General features: G+C 42.6%; 1 protein-coding gene across 3 annotated transcripts in view; it reads left to right on the top strand.

The window, feature by feature from the left end:
- Nucleotides 1–10,822, top strand: part of hcfc1b (host cell factor C1b) — a 35,999-nt gene extending 25,177 nt beyond the window's left edge. For all 3 annotated transcript variants that reach the window (XM_080734148.1, XM_080734150.1, XM_080734149.1), the window contains exons 19-31: nt 1,282–1,377; nt 2,155–2,250; nt 2,455–2,521; nt 3,975–4,108; nt 4,596–4,775; nt 5,701–5,896; nt 6,141–6,278; nt 6,652–6,854; nt 6,944–7,051; nt 7,160–7,345; nt 8,773–9,070; nt 9,421–9,475; nt 9,895–10,822. In XM_080734148.1, the coding sequence (XP_080590274.1) occupies nt 1,282–1,377; nt 2,155–2,250; nt 2,455–2,521; nt 3,975–4,108; nt 4,596–4,775; nt 5,701–5,896; nt 6,141–6,278; nt 6,652–6,854; nt 6,944–7,051; nt 7,160–7,345; nt 8,773–9,070; nt 9,421–9,475; nt 9,895–9,934 (1,797 nt within the window). In that variant the 3' untranslated portion in view covers nt 9,935–10,822. The remainder of the gene's footprint in view (nt 1–1,281; nt 1,378–2,154; nt 2,251–2,454; nt 2,522–3,974; nt 4,109–4,595; nt 4,776–5,700; nt 5,897–6,140; nt 6,279–6,651; nt 6,855–6,943; nt 7,052–7,159; nt 7,346–8,772; nt 9,071–9,420; nt 9,476–9,894) is intronic.
- Nucleotides 10,823–17,177: the final 6,355 nt, after the last annotated feature.

Raw genomic sequence — 17,177 nt, forward strand, 5'->3', positions numbered from 1 at the left:
CTTCCTGGATCGTCAGTGTACACCCACGTGCACACGCACGGAGCTTCCGGGGCTCTTCAAAATAAAGCGCAAGTGAATGGTGGCGTCCTGAGTGTTAATAAGCTTCCATCCTCTGTTTAATGTTAATTGCGACCGTAGGTCGCAGTTACTTGTTGCGACCGTAGGTCGCAGTTACTTGCACACTATCCAAACCTCCACCGGCTGTCCCTCCGTCACTCCGTCACTCCCTCTGTCACACGTCACACGTCACACTTTTGCCCTGCTCATATCTCTGCAACCGTTGCCCCGATCCATGCCAGATTTTGCACACACACTCCTTGCCTGCCAAACTACAACCTCCAAGGACCCCCGGAGTTTCGGGGACCCCCAGGTCCCTGGGGGACCCCCAGGTGTAAAAAATTACCAAATGTGCAAAAATGACCAAATGACCACCCCAACGGGGCTGCTCACGGGGCATTCCCGGGGACCACCCACTCCTGGTGCTCCAGAACGGATGCAAAAGTGGTGGCGCCCCCAGTGGAGGACCCCCTGCCACTGCAGCTCACATAAAATGCCGTAACTCGGGCTAGGAGCGACCGGGAGAGCCGGGGCCGGTACCTATTCGTCCGCCTTGGCGGCGAGGAGACCCCACCCCTCATTTCTCACATGGCCCTCTAGCGCCACCATGAGGCCGATTCAGATTTTGCCCTAAAATCACGAAAATCACTACACAGTATGTCTACACTCATGTCAACAACATGGATCAGGAAGATTTTGGAAAAACACATTTTTGCTCTATTTATGGAGATAAGCGACCAACGGTCGCTTATCTCCCGATTAGGGAGTCTTACTGGTCAGTATACACCAGGGTCTTCAACGTTTTCAGGCCGGGGACCCCCAAACTGATGGGGAGATGGAGCAGGGACCCCCTACCACCTCGTAGGGTGGGGGGGTCGGGGCTACGACATATTTTTTATTTTAAACATGTTACAGCGAGCAGGGTGGGCCGTACCGCTACCATTTCTAAACATACTACTTATTAACTGAGAACCAATGTCAATAATATCAACGATATCTGTCAATTGCATAGTAATCATGTATTCAAGCTATTCAAAATGGATATAATCATGATTTATTTTTAACATAAATGTAAAAAAAAAAAAAAAAAAAAAATCTTTTTTTTTAAGCAATAATTTCACGGGCCCCCTGCAGTACCTCCGCGGACCCCCTAGGGGTCGCGGACCCCCTGTTGAAGACCCCTGGTATACACGTCTTAATTCTGTGTGTGTGTGTGTTTTCTAGGTGTGTTCTAACCCACCATGTGAGACCCATGAGACTGGAACCACCAACACCACCACCACATCCTCTTCTGGAATGGGCCAAGCCCTCCAGCCCCAGGTGAGATTCTTTAGAACAGTGGTTCTCAAACCTTTTCATTTTAAGAACCCCCAAATGAATGTATTTTGGGCGCAGACTCCCATCTGAAGATTTTTTTTGCCAGGGACCCCATACAATATTTGTATTGATAAAATATTTCACAGATTATTCTTTTCCTTTCAGGATTCTTACATTTGCATTACATGTCTTGTTACTTGTATGTGTTGGAACAATAAAAACTGTTAAAGATGAAAATAGTTGTGTATATAGGGTTAAAGTGGTTAAAAACATTTTGATGCTATCCTATATTCAAATTGATAATAGGAGGGCTGGCGGACCTCTGATGTCATTCTGAAAGCAATAAGGAGTTTCCAATGCAGCTACAGTACACCCAAATACTGAGCGTGTTGTAGCTGCAAACAAATCAGTCTGATCCATATCATGGGCACAAAAGGGGGCATGCTCCATATATGGGCGGCGCGTCAAAACATTCGGCCTCATTTTCAATGAATTAACCCACACCGGCGGCATCGGACGCGGGCAGGCGCGAGTCTACCGCCTCACCTGCCGCACCGATACGACGCTGTTCTATTTTTCCAGCGTTGCCGTGCGGTGAAAATGTTCTCCCCACCGGGGAGTTGGTTCAACCAGTTGGTGTTACCACGTGGCACTTCACGCACCTCAATACTGCAACACGACGCTGCGCAGCGTCCGGTGTGTGTTCCCCTTGACAGATACAGAGATACAGTTGTCAAGAGCCACAGATCCGACCTCTCTCTCTCTCTGTGTGTGTTCTAGGTGTGTTCTAACCCACCATGTGAGACCCATGAGACTGGAACCACCAACACCTCCACCACATCCTCTTCTGCAATGGGACAACCTCTCCAGCCCCAGGTGAGACCCCCACCTGAAGATATGTTGTGCCAGGGACCCCCATACAAGATTTGTGTTGTTAAAATGTTTCACAGATTTTTGAGCAGTGCTCCTGGAAAGCCGTCCCGATTAATTAGTCATCGTTAAGGCCTGTACAATGAGCCTCCATCCTCAGTTTAATGTTAATCAGTATACCAGTCTAACTGCATGTTTGTGTTGTTCTAGGTTTGTTCTAACCCACCATGTGAGACCCATGAGACTGGAACCACCAACACTGCTACCACAGCAACAGGTAATACTACTACTACAAGCACCATACTGTAGGAATACATGTATAGAATGGACAGGGGTTCCCGTTGGCCTAGCGGTCTCTTATGCAGCCTGACCGCTCGTTGCGCGTTCGAATCCCGATTGTGGCGACCTTTGCTGCATGTCACTCCCCGTCTCTCACTGTTTCCTGTCCATCTCCACTGTGTGCTATCAATAAAAGCAGAATGAATACATGAGGGAAGGATTGTCACAATTATTACATAATTGCCAAAATGCAAAAAAAGATGGATCAAATTAACAAATGTCATATTTCCGTAATTACTTTGACATTGTCATTTGTCGTCTAAAAATGAAGAGTAGCCAATAGTGATGCCCAGTTCTGGATTTTTTATGACCTGTGGTCACCACTTTTGTGTGCATAAAAGGCAAAAACTCCACGCACACTGTCTTCAATGCAAAAAGGGGGAATTTAATAAAGTTCTGCACCACTTTTGTGTGCAGCACGGCCTGTGCAGTTTTGTTTACAATGCCTAAATGGCAATTTGTGTTAAATGCCACAAATGTTATTTGTATTCATATGTTCCACTGTTCAATTCCAAAAACTACTAACTAAATCATTCATCGCAATTATTTGCATAACAATTAAAATGTAATGCATTTATTTGTTGAGTGAGGAAGGGGTGTGTCCATGGCTCCCCCAGGTAAGTAGGTGAGGGATGTCCAGACAATGTTCGAGAGGCAGGGGCTGAAATTTCGAAAAGGGCCTTTTGCATTTCTTTCACCATAGTGAAAACTGCATTCATGGTCTGGAGAGGGCACTTTTTACAGACGGAAAAAAGGGCAGGGGTTCAAGCCCCCTTTGATGTCTATGTGTGCACATGCCTGGAAGTAGGGAGCCTGTGACCCATCTATACTTTTATATCTATGACTACCACATCCTGTTACCATGGAAACGCTTAATACTACTGCCACCATATACAGTTACCATGGCAACGTGGATGAATGACAGTTTTCTTATTTTTTTAGTATCGTAAAAAGAAATAAGAGATTCTGCACATTTATTTCTATGCAGCCAGTAGGTTACTACCTCTACTACTGTTCATGGTAATTCTAACACTAGTAGTATTCATAATAATACTTTTACCACTATATTATTAGCATTATTTATGATATATAAATAGATAGTCTTGGAGTAGCCAGTTAATTGGAAACACATCTAACCAGGGCACAACAAAAAGTGTTTAAGGAATGCAGCCTAAGACAAAACAATAATGTGTGACAGACATACCGTATGATTTGACCAACTATGTTATCTTCTTAGGCCAGCCATGGACTTATGTTACAGACTAACCAATCAGAAGCTTTCCTGCAGAGTTGTGAGCTTTGACTAGTTTGGGTTACGGGCAAACGTCTAATTTCTCTTTTGGGTCTCGAGCTATAAAGTTTGCAAACAACTCTTCTAATTCTCCCTCCAGCCCAGAAAGCGAGTGATGACTCACAGGGAGACACCTCTACAGAGCCAACCTCATCCACCACCACCACAGCCATTCAGTCTAGAGCTGTTACCACGGTTACGCAGTCCACACCCACCCCCGGACCCTCAGTACCGGCAAGTATACACAGTGCTACATGGACGTCTTTTTCTATGGCAACACGAACGTTCCTGTCAGATATTTTACAGTCTAATTTTTCATTGGATTGTGGATACATTGAGGAAATATGTAAAAATAAATTCAACTACAGAAGCAATTCAATGAAATTGGGGGGGGGGGGGGGCACATAACATCTTAAAAAGTCGTAGTTGAGATATTATTGGATATAACAGTATGTTGTTTTTAGTTGGAACACATGAACACAAGCACCCTCTAGATTGGAAATTACACATTTCCCCTTTAAGCCTGATTTATACTCAGTTGCCGGTTGCAGGTGTCGGGGACCAAAAATAGCAGATGTGCCTGCTCACAAAGCGCTGACGCGTGAGCTTGTAAAATCGCCCATTTTCGTCCCACAGCACGATGTGCAATGGAGTGTTATAGGGGCAGTAATTCCCTTATAGGGGCAGTAATAATCACCATATTGTTTCCATAAACCTGTAGAAGCTGTCGTCCATGGTCAGCGAGGAAAAGACGGAGTCTTCGGACACTGTCACCATGATCACGGTTAAGGAGGAACCAATGCAGACGGACAGCCAATCAGAAGCTGTGACGTCGTCATCAGCCACCATGCTGCAGGTGCACGTCGAGCCCATGGATACACACCCCCCACACACACAACAGGTACACACACCTCAAACACACACACACACACACTCTCTCTCTCTTTCTTTTTTTTGCACCATTCCATTGTGTTATCCATGTGTGTTAGCAGGAGTGTTTTGAAAGTTATGAACATACTTCCGTGACACTGTGTGGAAAGATTTGTAATGTTCATAGAAGAGCTTGCTAACTTTTTATACTGTTTGGCAAAAAGAACACGTGGTGGGGGTGACCATGGCTTCTTATGTGACTTCTCACCGGGTTCAGCAGGTGGTGTTCTGCAAATTAGTAGTAGTTATTATCATTGGATAATGGTAATACAACATTTAGGTTGACAATTAATTGTCATAAAAATAATTGTGATTAACGATTACATTTTGGTATTGAACTTGGGAACATAATGGAAAATAATTTATGTTTGCCTTTTAGGCTTTGTAATCAACATGTCTGACACATTTAACACTTTCATATACTACAAAAGTAAAAAATAGCGGAAATGGCTTATCTACAAGCTTAAAACTTCTACTCTTGTAGATCTGCTATTTTTGTAAAATATTTTCAAAGATTATGACGATAACAGCCGGGCTACACCAAGCCGTTTTGCGCGCGTCTGTGCGTATGCGGGGCGTGCGCGTGTTTTGGATGGATCCAATGTATATCAATTCAGCCGGCTACACCAGGCTCACGGATGGCGCGAACCACGGATACACATGCTGTAAAAATAGGATCGGTTCTATTTTTTACATACGCGTATGCGTTTTGTACACAGACTCTCTGGTCTCCCGCACATATACCCCCTCCTTGGTGTAGCCAGGGGCTTTTCGCACACGCACAGACAGCGCACGCATACGCGCACGTTTTCTGGTGTAGTCCGGCCGTTATGCGAAACAATTGCGATTATTATGTAATAATTGTGACCGGCCTAATGACTGTTATTGTTGATCAGATGGAGGCAACAGACAGCGGTCTGCCACAGCAGCTGATGTCATCAGACAGCGCGGAGGCGGAGCAGCTGGTTGCCGGGGGGATGACCCTGCTGGTCACCAGGGGAGGGACACCTGAGGACCCGGCCGTCTCCACCACAACGCAGGAAGCTGCTCAGCAAGCAGTCGCTAGCAACACCCTGTCTATCCTCCACACATGTAAGTATTCATCCTTTCAGGGGTGTACGTCGCACCAAATTCTGGGCCCTGGGTACAAGGATTCACTGCGAGCCCCCCATGAATGTTCTTCATGGGGAAGGGGGTTTATACTTTCACTAACAGACCTTTGATGTATGCATTTTAATAGACATTTTTCTAAACAGACAGACTCAATCATGTGTACTAAGTAGTAAAATAGAACAATGACTTTGTCTACTGACTGGTGTATTATTGTTCTATGTAGATGGAGACCAGACCACTACCATTCCTATAGTTCTGACCCAGCAGGAGTTGGCAGCGCTGGTACAACAGCAACAACAACTGCAGGCCAATCAGCTGCTGGCCAGCCAGCAGCTTCAAGCAGCGTCCAGCATGCCTACAGGTAACTAATGGAATAGTATCATTATTAATACAACTTAAGCTGTGTGTTAGGATTACCAGCAGTAGTACAGGAAATAAATAATATTAGTAACTGTCTGTGCAGCTCTAGAGGCATGTCACCCCTAGATTCCACAGTCAAAAAAAAAAGAAGAAATTATGCATTGGTTTTCCATTTCTTAATTTTTTGCAATTGTGAATCACACTTTTCTTCAATCATTAAAAACATGTTTTACATATATTTAACTTGCCTTCTTGTGTAATAGATCCTTAAAAACGTATAACTTAAAAAATAATAATACATACATTCTTATAGAAAACATTCCAAATAAAATAAAACACCTGACAATCCGTATTCCCTACACCACGTCTCACAGAGGGCCTTGCTCCAGCAGACAGTCTTAACGACCCATCAGGTGACACCAGCAGCCATGAGTTGTCATCAGCCGTAACAAGTGCTGTAGCCCGATTGGCCAGCACCTTTGGCACCGCCCAGACCCTGTCCACGCCCAGCCCAGCCAAGAGCCAATCAACCACTCCACTAGTGGAGGTCGCCAATGGCATCCCACCTACCGCTGCGGTGAGATAATAATGATAATGGTTATATTGACAATTGCAATGATAATGACTTCAAATAATCACATTGTGTTTGTGTGTGTATGTGTTCAGAAGGTCCCCGTGAGTAAACAGAACCAGTGGTATGATGTCGGCATTGTCAAGGTGACCAACCATGTAGTGACACACTACTACGTTCCCTTCGACGAGGATGTCCCAGATGTAAGAATCTTAATCTTCTAATAGTTTTTTGTTGTATGATTTTTATTCTCTCAGTGGACTGATGAAGTATAGATTCCAGATAGTGGATTCATATTGCATCTGTTGCAGGATGATTCTGGGACCATACCAGACTACAGTCAGATGAGGAAGGTGGAGTTGCAGCCTGGCACAGCCTATAAGTTTCGTGTTGCTGGTATTAATATCTGTGGGCGTGGAACCTTCTCGGACGTGGCCGCCTTCAAGACCTGCCTGCCAGGTTTCCCTGGAGCTCCTTGTGCTGTCAAAATTAGCAAGGTAAGAAAAGTACAACATAATATAGTTATTACCTCAATCATATATATATAATATATATATATATATATATATATATATATATATATATATATATATATATGTTACAGTATGTTCAAGAAACCAGTAAAAGTTGTCAAGGAGCACTCGTTTTGACGTTCACCACACACTAATCACCACCAGATGGCGACGTCAGCCACTGCTCTGCCATTCACCAGAGTGTATATAAGAGAGTTACGTCACGCTTTGAACTCGCCGCAGACCGGAAGTGTTTACTCTTTATTTACTAGCCTAGCCTAGCCTAGCCTAGCCTAGCCTAGCCATTAGCTCCATTGTAGTCACTTGGACAGGGCGTTTAACGTGCGCTTGCCCAGGCCTTACGGCCTGGGCATAAATATAACGATTGCATTCACCACGGCTTCGTAACTCGCGCGGCGCTCCGCCGGCCGCGCGGCCCTGGCCTTCACGCCGCTTGGGGCTTCGTGGACCCAGGGGGGCCTCGTAACTCGTTTGGGCTTCGTGGATACAGGGGGGCTTCGGTAGCCGCTCGCAGTGTCGTGGACAATAGAGCGGCGCACCGCCTGGAGTACGTTGTTGTGGCGACCGCTTGCTCCGCCCCGTGCCGCACCACGAGTGCTCCGCGTCTCGAATGTGCTGTTTCTCTAATATACTATGACATATATATATATAATGTTTTTTTTGTTAATTTTTAATTCTATTTTTAATTTGACTGTATTTTGCTTCATTTGTATGTGTTTGTCGTATATTTTATGCATACATTTCTCGTTATAGGTCTACATTGATCTTTTGAAGTTTTCCCTAAATACTTATTGTGTTGTTCTTTTATCCTGCTCTGTAAAGCACTTTGTGACTAGAAATGTGCTATACAAATAAATTCATTATCATTATCAAACCATCAATATTTTAATTAATAAATGCTGCACAATGTAATTAAAATAAATGATATATCACAATAATCGTCAAGTCTTCTAATCACTCCCTGGCTACTGCTGCTGAGACCAATCCAAGGAGAATACACTATATTATGTAGTATCTACTATATACATGTCTGTAGCATGTGAGACTAGGCATTTGTGGATGGGAAATACGTATTTGTGACAAACTGAAATCCTCCACCTCACTCATAGACTACTTTAACAGCTTCAGTAAACTTAAAGTGTGTGTTTCATGACGTTTCCACTGCTTGCATGCCAGTGGGACTGGGGCTCCTGACAGACATGAAACACTCTGCTTCTATTACATTGCCAGTCTAGTTTCAGGGTTATTCAGTTAAAAGACCCATGGCTATTGCAGCCGTAGCACTACTACTACTACCACCATTACTTCTACTAATACTACATCCAATATATTTTCCACTATTGCAACTATTACACTAATAATGTTAATGTGATATGTATTCTCTCCTGTAGACCCCAGAAGGAGCGCATCTAACTTGGGAGCCTCCGTCAGTGACCTCAGGGAGAATTACAGAGTACTCTGTGTACTTGGCCATCCAGTCGCCTCACTCTGACAAACCGCAGGGCAGTGGCCCAGCCCAGTTGGCCTTCATGAGAGTGTTCTGTGGTCAAACCCCATCCTGCCTGGTCCAGACCGCTAGTCTGTCCAGCGCTCACATCGATTACACAACCAAACCTGCCATCATTTTCAGGATCGCAGCACGCAATGAGAAGGGTTATGGACCTGCCACACAAGTCAGGTGGCTTCAAGGTACAGGATACTACTACTCATCATACACACACATAAGTATTTCTACAACTACCAAGTACTACTATCACTGTCAGTGATGAGTGCAAATAGAGGTTGTTATAGTGTGCTGAAAATGGTAGTTGAGTATCCACAGATATGCTCTTTACTATTTAATCAACTATATACTACTACTTAAAAACTAACTATACTAGTTCTGTACCAAATATACTACTAGATCACTGCTAACTAGACTCTTACTGTATTGCTAACTAGCCACTATACTACTAACTAAATACTAAGTAGTAGTAACAGTGCTGCTTTAATATTACTCTATATGACTTACTCTCTCTTTGTCTGTCTGTTTGTGATAGAAACGGGTAAAGATGTCAAGCCAGCAATGAAACGACCAGGAGTGTCTCCAGATATGTAAGAACAGTACTGCAACATACTGTATAGTAATACTTCATATAAAACAGTACTACATCATATAGCATAGTTATATACATTATACAATGTGGTAATATTCTGTTCATTACAGTAACACTTAGTTAATATAGTCTGTTTTTTTGTTTTGTTTTTTTTACCACTTAAACCCTCTATTCTTAATTAAAATGACCTGAGTTTCATTTGTAATACACATTTTTCTCTCTTCACCAAATGTCTTACCCAAAAATAGCAATGCTGCTATATTTGGCTAATGTTCCCCCCAGAATATGTATGCTGGAGTTCAAGTGGTTAACTCATTGCACATTATGCACATTCATAGAACGGAACAATCTAGTAAATGCACAAGTAGAACCCCTACCTACTATAATACCGTAATAATATTTATTTTCACTTAACAGGAAACCTACTGCGCCAAAGAAGGGCAGACCTGATCAGTAAGGGAGCTCGGAGGTCTGAATTCAACACAAATAATCACACACATCAGGAGGCGACACCAATGCGCTGACACACTGTCCAGCACAGTGTGGGACCCACAACCCCTAACCCCTTGTTTGAAAGATATCTGATACCAGGAATTACCTCCAGGACTTGACTGGGAAATGAATTCATCTGTGGCCTGCTCATTAACCAACCCGCCCCAAACCCCCAACACACACACATACTTTCACCATGGACACCTTGTTAAATTGACTGTTTTTTCACTTTTCAGATGTTTATGACAAAAATACAACTGGTTGCTTCTGTGTGTGGCCCCACACATGCCTGTATGTGTATGTTTGAGTGTGTGCTCATATCCTGGTCGGGTCATTTAAGTCAATCAGTTCAGCTCAAGTTCATTAACACGCCTGTATGCGTATGTTTGAGTGTGTGTTCATAGACTGGTCAGGTCATTTAAGTCAATCAGTTCAGTTCGTTAACCCATACCGTAGCAGGATTTAAACCCACAACCAAAACAAGACAAAACTGCACTTGGACGTACAGACAGACAGACGGTATATTTCTCTCTATTCCACAGGGAAGGAACAGACTTGTTGATATTTTGTAAAATTAACCAATCCGGTCTCTTGACATTGCAGTGTGCTTGGTGATGGGTGTTAACCAGTATTGATTTTTATTAAAGCTGATATTCATAATATTGACTTTATTAAAGCGGTTGTTCAGTAAGATTGTTTGGCTAATTGGCTCTCTCTTCAACCAATATTGGGTGCTTTTGTACAGTTCTGTTCTGATGATTGGTTGGGGAGAGGGGGAGGGACTTGGTTGTTTACTTATTATTTTTCTTTTTTTATCATTTTTCTACAATAAATAATTTGACAGGTTGAAGTTCATGAGTAGAATCTATTATTATAATGGTTAATAATATAAATGTGATGATTCTACTGATGTCTTATGTTTATTTTCTCCAATAAAGCTGTTTTCATTGTTTAATCCGTATTTCCTTATTACAGTTATGTTTATTATTCACATTATCGGTCTCTTGAGCTCTGTAGTGACAGCTAAGGAAGGGAAGACCATTGTAAACTATCTTGTAGACAAAAAAAAAATATATATATATATATATATATATATGGGATTTCCTTCTTGTTGAACAAAATTGGAGCTAGGGCTCGTCTCAAATTTAAACCGATAAATACATTCTCATAAGTTCTGACTAGGCGAGATTGATGACCCACCTTAAAGATTATTTTAGTCTGATTTTCAGGAGTTGAATGGACCTCTTGAAAACCCCTGCTACTGAACTAACAGAATATAGAGCTTTAACCTTCTAACAACAAAAATAATTGAACACCTTTATGTAACATGTTCCAGTCTCAGTTTACAATAGATGTCTTAGTAGAGTGTTTTCTTGGAAATACAAAACACATTTAGGCCTACATGTTAATGTTAATTAAATATATTTTTACACTGCCATTTCTCTTATTTTTGTATGGAATTTATTAGGTTCAACTCAAGCCACAGCACATGTATTAGAATCACTTCTGCATTGGTATTTGTATTATATTTTTGGATATACAATAAATAGTTAACTTAATTGTATACAATTTGTACATACAAATAGTTTTGAGTAGCCTATTTGTATTTTCTTGGATATCTTATTTTTGCCCATCCCTGCCTGTTGGCTACAGTAGGGTGCAGCTCTGTTGTTGGCTTGTGTTTACTAGGTGGTGGCTAGTGTCTGTTCGTCGACTGCGCGCGTGAACGCGCATCTCCTTGGGAATTCCCTCCCCTTGCAGATAGATCGATGATCAGTCATCGGTCGATCATAGATGGACAATGAACTCCCTAGGAGAATGTTGATTCTAAATAGAAATATCCTTAAAGTTAACATTTATTTGACTGTGCAACTATTTTCGGTGGGAACTGAGAAAGACTTGACATCTATGAGAGAGCCCCCTCCCCTCCCCTCTCTCTTTCTCTCTCAACTCAGGGTTTGTTTTTGTGCTTGAATGGAGGATCGGAGGAGACAACGTGGTCGTCTGACGGAGTTGAACTATCGATTAGTGATGCTTAATCGGCGTATTGATTTGCCTGATAAGGAGCGCGTGATGATGTGGTCTCTACTTCACCGAATAAACAACAGCATGAAGCCGGGAGAGATTGATTGACTGGTTGCTCCAGGCGGTCAATCAATGGACTTGATGTGATTGACAGCGCAGAGTGGAAATTCTTGCGGAGACAATCAACTAAAGGAGGGAAAATATAACGATGGCGTGGCGTCCCTTTCTGGGTTACTGTTTTGTTTTTTGTTTTAAATGAAATGTGTAATTATTTTATTATTATTTTTTTGTTTGAGCTCGCCCGGTGCTTCCAAGTTTGGAGCAGGACAGAACGGACCAGGTTTTGTTTTGGCTGAACTCGTCTTCACCACCAGCCAGGTAGGCTGGAAACACTTCTATAATCATAATCATGAATGAGATGTCTTCTTAAATTACTTTATGTACTTGACCTTCAGAGTCAGACTGAATGGGCGTGTGTGTGTGTGTGTGTGTGTGTGTGTATGTGTGTGTGTGTGTGTGTGCGTGCGTGTGTGTGTGTGTGTGTGCGTGCGTGCGTGCGCGCGCGCGCGTGCGTGTGTGTACAGTAGCCTATATCATGAGTTTTGAATCCCAGCAAGGCTGCAGTAGCTATAGTTGGCCCACTGAAGTGATAAACACACCTGCTGAGACCAGCACACTGATCAACTCTCACCTGTTACTGTTACTCATTATGCTGTGAAATGTAACCTACTACACACACTAGGCTGTTTAGTGTTTACTATAGCTTATCACTCACTGTTCATGATTACGTGTGTGTGTGTGTGTGTGTGTGTGTGTGTGTGTGTGTGTGTGTGTGTGTGTGTGTGTGTGTGTGTGTGTGTGTGTGCGCGCGCGCATGTGTGTTTTGATAGATGGATGAGACCGATAGATGTTGTAGTAATGAGATGAGATGCAAAGGGGAGCAGATGATTGGGGAAGAGGACAATGGAACAACATGATGACCAATCAGGAGAATGTGCCATTTAGAAGTGGTCTGATTGGCTGTCTGGCAACACACGCACGCACACACACACACACACACACACACGCACGCACGCACGCACACACACACACACACACACACACACACACACACACACACACACACACACACACACTAAATTAAATAAACTCTCTCCTGCATTATCTCCCTCTCTCTCCGTGTCTCTTGTTGAACTGTCAAACTTGACCTGTGCTTGAGCTGCCAACTCTAATACCACACATACAGTACACACACAAGCACAGGCTGTGTGTGTGTGTGTGTGTGTGTGTGTGTGTGTGTGTGTGTGTGTGTGTGTGTGTGTGTGTGTGAGAGAGAGAGAGAGAGAGAGAGAGAGAGAGAGAGAGAGAGTGCGTGTAGGCTACACACTTGTACACGCACACCCCTCTCCTGACTGCACCCCAGGGTTGAGAGGTTATTGGCTGCTTGGTTGGAGCTGTGAGCCAATCATATACCAGTATTCAGTGTGGGATTTTCTACATTGTTGCCATGCGGAGAATCTCTCTCTTTCTCCATCTCTCTCTTTCTCCCTCTCTGTCTCTTAGCTACCTGACCTACATTTTTTGCCTTCACAAAGAGAGCGAGAGAGAAGTCTGATTTACACTATGTCCTATGATCCCCCTCTCTCTCTCTCTCGCTCTCTGTGTCTCTCTCCCTCCCTCTGTGTGTCTCACTGTCTGTGTTTGTCTGGCTCTCTCTCTCTCTTCATCATCTTTGATTATTGATTATCTTTGCTGAAGGTTGGTCCAACTGTTGACAAGTTGATCTGAGCATCCTGTTATGTGACATCTCCATGGCAGCCTGACTCTGAGCCGCCTAGTGTCCTGGTCTGCCCTGTGGTATGGTCGTATGGACTGGTCTGCCCTCTCCTGCCATGTCTCCAGGGGCGTCACAAGGGGTAGGAAAGTGGGACTGAGTTATTAGGGCCCAAGGTAGAGGGGCCCTAGTAACTTTAACTATTGAAAAATAGCAGATATACAAGCTCACAGCGCGGCACCGAGTGCCGCACTGCGAGCTTGTAGATCTGCTATTTTTTGAAAAGTCGTGAAAATGTGTGAAAATCTTTGAATATGTATTTTTTTAAGCGAACATTTGTAACTAAAATTTTGCTTCCGGGGGGGTCCCTGGAACTAAATATTTTGAGATGGGGGTCCGTGGCCAAATTCATATCATTTTGGGGGTCCTTCACATGAAAAAGTTTGAGCATCACTGACAAAAAAAACAAAACAAACATGGGTGACAAAACAAACATGGGTTTCTTGCACACATTTTCACAATTTTTCAAAAATAGCAGTGAGCTTGTATATCTGCTATTTTTCAATAGTTAACATTCATGGGGGGCCCGCAGTGAATCCTTGTACCCAGGGCCCAGAATTTGTTGTGACGCCCCTGCATGTCTCTATCCTGGTCTGCCCTTTACTGGTCAGGGCTCGGTACTACTCTGGTGAATATAGATACAAGCTGTCACACATTTGTATGTTTTCAACGCTGTCCATGGTGTCTGTCTGTCCATCAATCCAGCCGTGTGTCCATTTGTGTACAGATCGTTTTGGATGTGGCTGGCTGGACGACTCTGCTTTGCATGCACACTCCCAGTACGCCAAGGAAGAACTCCACCCTGGACCTTTCAAATCTGCCTCATAGTGGCACTATAAGAGGCTGCTTTACACTTTGGTATACTGTATAACTCTTGACCTGTAGGTTGTACAAAAAGAAAACATTACTTTTTACATTACACACTGTACTATAATGTTGTAAAAATCTATTCTAAAGTAGACTTACCATGTGGGTCCTGGTTGCAAAATGATATATGCTCCAGTAGAAGCCACATGTTTTTAATGTAATCAATGTAGTTTAAGTTAAACATGTTTAATTCGCAATGTCATGGAGAAACACTCTTAATTGGTGGAGCTTGTGTTACTATGGACATGTAAGTACCACACAAAGTGGTATTATCACCAGTAATATCAAAGACGCATTTAGTCACTGTGTCTATGTACCAGTGTATAAACACAGCAGAATGCACCAGTGTCTTAGTTGTTTATTTAGAGGTTAATTTGACAAAACATAATGACTGACTCATAATGTGTCAACATTGGGTGGGCAAAGTGCCCACTATGTCGGCATCACGGCACCCAATATGTATTTTGAGATTGGTCTTCACAGTCACTTAAAATGTTTAACCCAGACACTGAATGCCAGAAGATAAACAACTGGTTGGAATGCAAGTTGTTGACCCAGTTTTGGTGGCTGGTCTGATGTGGCTCGCTGTAGTGTTCTGACAAGCTAAACCTAAATTGGCATAGTGGTGAAACATGGTCACCACCACATTGGTGTGTGTTACTTCACTCGCATGGACTCAAATGAACACAAGAACCACATACCAAAACTCAAAGTTCTACCTCCTCGCCTCCTCCGCTTTCCATCCTCCAGCATGGCAGCAACATCCAAACGTAAATCAAATCACTGTTGTTTATTTCTTAACCGAGTTAAACCTATTAGTGGTATGGCTCACAATGGAATATAAGCCTGTGGGGCTTTTTGTGTTATCCTTTTGACATAACCTTTGACTGTACTACCTGTACTGTTAACAAACTTGTTAATAAAGTATTCAATCAATCAATCAATCAATTGGCCATGTATTACCAAGACCTCAATGTGCGTTATGTGAAGTACACAAGATGGTCACATATTTCTTCAGGTCACATATTTTGCCAGAACACTGCCATGCTGGAGGACATAGGAGACAAGGAGGCAGAAATTTGAGTACTGGGTAATAGTCCGGCAGCCGTGGTGGGGTGGGAAATTTGGTATATAGTATTTTTTATTGGCCTAAAATATTGTCTGTATACATACATACATGAAACCACCTGCTGACCGACTGACAGCATTGAACAATTTCTTTATAGGGGGTATAGTCCAGGCAAGCTAGCTCATTTTGGACCTAAAAATCGTAAGTAATTATAACAGATTTTTTTCAGTAATTACAACATACTAAAAGTTGTAAGAAATCCAAGTTGCGCAAATATGTTTAATTGCCAATATGACCGCCATATTATTGTCAAAAAGCCATATAAAATGATTTCAGTTGACTTCCAAATCCATTTTGAGGTAAGGAATTCAGATAAAATATCAAAAACATAATTTGAGACATTTTTGAATGAATATAACAGAACTACAGGATGTTATTACCAGATAGTCAGCAAAATAGCATTTGACATCAAAGTAATTGTAACAGAACATGTTTCAACATTTTTCTATGAGGTGTCCAGAACAACATACAGTACTTAAACGTCCTAAGGAATCCTAGTTTCTGAATTTAATTGGCATCAATCCAACAGATCCACCAATTATTGTCAAAAGGCCATATAAATTCATGGAGAGTCCAATTTCAGAGATTTCAACTGACTTCCAAATCTTAATTCCTCATCTCAAAATGTATTTGGAAGTCGGTCGGATCGGCAGTGCAACGTAGTTGTGAGGGACATGGTTGGCTACAACATTACACCCTCCCCAGGCCAACTGTGAAGGTGGGGCAGGGAGGTATTGGCAACTTACTACATTTGAAGAAAATAAATAAACAATGCATCACGGATGCTACACATTGTGAGCTTGTAGGTCAGCTAAATACGTGGCATAATACTCACCACAGAATCAGGCTCAATACCCAGCCAAGAATCATGCTCCTAGCATTTTGGAGGGACATAAATGCCTTCAAAACATGCCCTATTCACTGCATTAGTGGCCCTTGGTGTCAGCAGAAAAGAAGCGTCTGTTGACTCCATGTGTATCAGAGTCGTTATCAACACACCCTGCCTCGGACAACAGTGGGGGTCCGGTTCACTTGGCAGTGACAGTACTCATAGGGAACTGGCAACATATACATGTTCAAACCATCTGAAAAAGAAAGACGTGATATGGCTATGGCTGGAAAATATGTATGTGAGGGAAGAAATATTATTATTATGATTATCCGAATCTTGTCAGGTAAACTCTTTTTCAGCCACTATTGGCATGGTTGATCATGAAGTGTGCAGAATTAGCCTACTCATGGAGAGTATACATTTCCATTGTGCTATACTGTAGATTATTTGCGTTAATTTCCAGTGCTTTTCTAACTGTAGTGTATGTGTTGTCAAATTAGTGCATGTGTTTGTCACTGTTT

The sequence above is a fragment of the Nannobrachium achirus genome (genome assembly GCF_963921795.1).
Source record: "Nannobrachium achirus genome assembly, chromosome: 9".
NCBI classification, from domain to species: Eukaryota; Metazoa; Chordata; class Actinopteri; order Myctophiformes; family Myctophidae; genus Nannobrachium; species Nannobrachium achirus.